A 3,273-nucleotide genomic window follows, 5' to 3' on the forward strand; every position below is an offset into this window, starting at 1 on the left:
CTACGTCCTCAGTCACTCCAGGGTGAATATTAATCTCATAATGTACAGTCCTATAGGCTCACTGTTCTCACTGTCGCGTCAATCCGCCTAGCGGCCGCCAGGGGGCAGCATCCGCACGACACGAAACACGGAAGTCACACGGAAGTCAACGTCATCGCTGTGTTTGTATTGCTGCTGTTTTGCACAAAGCGATCGGATCCAGTACGATCCAGCAGATGCACAATAACACTCCCGTTTATTAGCCGGAGATGGGCGGTCACGGCCTGATGGGGGACGAGCCCGAGTCCCTGGACTACTCGGTCCATGAGGCCTGGAACGAGGCCACCAACGTGTACCTGCTGGTCGTCCTGGTCAGCTTCGGCCTGCTCATGTACGCCAGGAAGTAAGAACACTTTCCCTTTTCTGATCTAAACAACGCATTATCATTCGACGTTGACATTCAGGGCATTTAGCAGATGCTTTCATCCAAAGCGTCTTACAATTAGTACATTTCTCAGAAGAAAGAAACAGTACGTCGCTGTCTGTGCAGTAAGGATGTTCTGTAGTGCCAAGCACTAACGCGCGTAACGCGTTCAGTGTGGCCGTACCGTAACAGTCACTGGGTTAACCCATTCGCCGTATAAAACAAAGATAGCTAGGATAAGATGCTACACAATGCTATGTACTATTATTATTTATTTTAGTGCCAGGAGGTACACCATACAATAGGTGCATAGGAGGGCTGGGAGGGGTTGGCTATGCAGAGTCCATGAGGCGATGCAGCTGTATAAATCCATCCTGATGATTTTCGTGCCTGTGATGTTGGTCATTTGTGTTTTTGTTCCTCATTTCCGTCTCCATCCCTGTGCAACGTGCAGAAACAAGAGGAAGATCATGCGCATCTTCACTCTGCCTCCCGCCAGCACCCCAGAGCCCAACTTCTACGACAGCCTGCAGAAGGTCCGTCTGCGGCAGCAGCTGGAGATGTACTCCCTGTGTAAGCGTGCGCATTTATACCCAAACGATGCATGGACTTTATGTGTGCGTCGTCCTGCAGAAGGATCTGGTATCTGAAAGCGGAAAGGGGAAATAAGATTTAGCCTTGCTTCAGTCCAAGTATCAGTAAGCAGCACTAAAGTTAATTCATTAACATTATCATCATACATTCAGACACCAATCAATGTATGTACATGTATGTGAATATGCTTACAGATATTATATATATATATATTACTTACGACAAAACATGTTAGAGAAAAATAATCCAGAGAAACATAAATACTAGGGCTGTAACGATACACAAATTCACGATTCGGTTTGTATCACGATTTTTGACCCACGGTTCGATACATCCCACGATTCTTTTAAATTTAAAAAGCATTTTATTTAAACAACACTTAAATACCAATTATCTTAATGTAACATTTAATAACAAATAATTTGGAACACTGAACAGATTTGAACCGAAAGAATACTATTAAAGTATAGCTAAATTAATAAAGAAATAACCAAAGATTGCAGTTGGAGGATGCTTTTTGCTGGCAGGCATAATAGGGCCCCTTTAACTGTTTGGTTGGTTTATTCAAATATCCTTATTAGCGCTTCTTATTAGGCTATGTAGCTTAAATAATGACATAATCAGGCCGTATAGAATGCAGCATGTTTAATAGCCTAACTTTCAATAGATGAGGAAAAACATGAACGTCGCAATAACGAGGCATAGTGTTACGAGTAGCATGTGTGTGCGGGAGAATGGCAGTGTGCGTATGCGTGTGTGAGTGACGTCAGCGAGTGGGTGGACGAGCGAGGAGAGCGAGCGGTAGCGCGTGTGTCTAGTGAAGAAGCGAACGAGTCCGGTAGAATAAAGTACCCATCCTGTCAATAATCGGTGGCCGCTTCATTCCGACCTATAAGCAGACAAACTGCCAGTCAAATCACACAAAACAATAGAGACAGGATCACACAGGCAATTTTTTTCGCGCTTGGCCCACTCTGGATAAATGTCGTTCATATCGCATATGAGGACTTCGACGGCTGTGGAGAAATGCAATCCTCCGTAGCCACGGAGAGCTGTGATCAGAGAGGGCATCTCGTCACATATTTACGGCATCGATAGGAGGGGGCGCTGTCAGCAGACTATTATTTAGACAAATTATTAGCAAATTTCAATCGGACAATTTGACCGAAGAGTTAGAAAGGGCATATCGCGCTTCTGCCTTCTCACACCGCGAGACAGGTTCGTGGCTTTGAGTATCGCGATTTTCGGTTTGATACGCGTATCGTTACAGCCCTAATAAATACCATTCCTAGAAGAGCTGAAGTTCTGGAATTGTATATCTTATATCTATCTGTATATCTTTCTGAACCACATTGAAAATAGTTATTGACCGTTTTTTATTCTAAGGTTTTTGTCAAGACCAACAGTAATGTATCACAAACTTCCGTCTGTTTGGTTTCCCACAGCCAGGAAGTTCGAACAGCCGGGCCAGACGGAGAGCGTCCAGCTCTCCATGGAATGAGACCAGGGAGCGCTGTCCAGCTGTCCCCCGAGCAGGTCACCGCTCGCTCAGCCCTACCCCTCACACCGTCTCCCCAAGCGAACCCTTCCATGGAGCATAGGGGTTGTGAAGTTGACCCCAATGTCGACCGCTATGGGGAGCCCTCCTTGTTGGGAGCTCTCTAAAAGGGTTGGTTCTGTACCACAAGAGAGCGCCCGTCAGAACGTAGAACAATGCTCTACCCACAACCCCTCACTGCCTCCCCCCCCCCCCCCCCATCCCTTCCTCGACCAGCTCAGGTTACGGGGAACTGTTGATGCGTGCCGGTTCTCCATGTGGCCGTAGCGGAGGGGTAGGTGGTTTCCGTTTGCTGTGTGGTGCGTAGTGATGGTGTGAGGGCGATGTCTCGGCTCCCCTTCAGTGGAGGGTCATCTCTCAACTGGCATTCCTGTGTTTCATCTGCATTTAAGGATCTGCTTCGTATCGTTGTTGCATATTATTTTTGCGATTAAGCCCTTTTTTTGGGTTTTAAAATATTCTGTATATACAAAGTAAATGTTTCCTTTTATTACCGTTGTCTTGCGTGATTGGATATGTAAATTGGCTTCGAGTAAAACAATTTGAAGATGGTGTATTAAAACTAATGATTCAACCATTTGTCAATGTTTTTGGTGTGCCAATGCAAGACTTGCAATGGTTCTCCACCGCAAGTCTCAGAGCAGAGACCAACTCACCGTCCTTGAGTCTAAAATCCTGCCAGCCTCTCAGAGTCCCTCACCAGTTATTGATGGCCATA

The 3,273-nt window shown here is 45.9% G+C and overlaps 1 protein-coding gene across 2 annotated transcripts; it reads left to right on the top strand.

The window, feature by feature from the left end:
• Nucleotides 1-61: 61 nt before the first annotated feature.
• Nucleotides 62-3,129, top strand: smim19 (small integral membrane protein 19). 2 transcript variants are annotated; one of them, XM_060062180.1, is made up of 4 exons: nucleotides 114-382; nucleotides 858-976; nucleotides 2,443-2,539; nucleotides 2,593-3,129. In XM_060062180.1, the coding sequence occupies exons 1-3, from the start codon at nucleotides 249-251 to the stop codon at nucleotides 2,496-2,498; spliced, it is 309 nt and encodes a 102-aa protein (XP_059918163.1). In that variant the 5' UTR covers nucleotides 114-248; the 3' UTR covers nucleotides 2,499-2,539; nucleotides 2,593-3,129. The 2 variants fall into 2 exon arrangements, with proteins under 2 accessions (XP_059918162.1, XP_059918163.1); XM_060062179.1 differs by having other exon boundaries at nucleotides 62-382; nucleotides 2,443-3,129.
• Nucleotides 3,130-3,273: the final 144 nt, after the last annotated feature.

The sequence above is a fragment of the Gadus macrocephalus genome, chromosome 10, assembly GCF_031168955.1.
Source record: "Gadus macrocephalus chromosome 10, ASM3116895v1".
In the NCBI taxonomy this organism is placed as follows: Eukaryota; Metazoa; Chordata; class Actinopteri; order Gadiformes; family Gadidae; genus Gadus; species Gadus macrocephalus.

Bases quoted from the DNA above. Each gene is read 5' to 3' on its own strand.
- smim19 (XM_060062179.1), top strand. From the start codon at position 249: ATGGGCGGTCACGGCCTGATGGGGGACGAGCCCGAGTCCCTGGACTAC. The intron at 383-857 runs GTAAGAACACTT...TGCAACGTGCAG, and splicing joins CTGCTCATGTACGCCAGGAA to AAACAAGAGGAAGATCATGC. The intron at 977-2,442 runs GTAAGCGTGCGC...GGTTTCCCACAG, and splicing joins GCTGGAGATGTACTCCCTGT to CCAGGAAGTTCGAACAGCCG.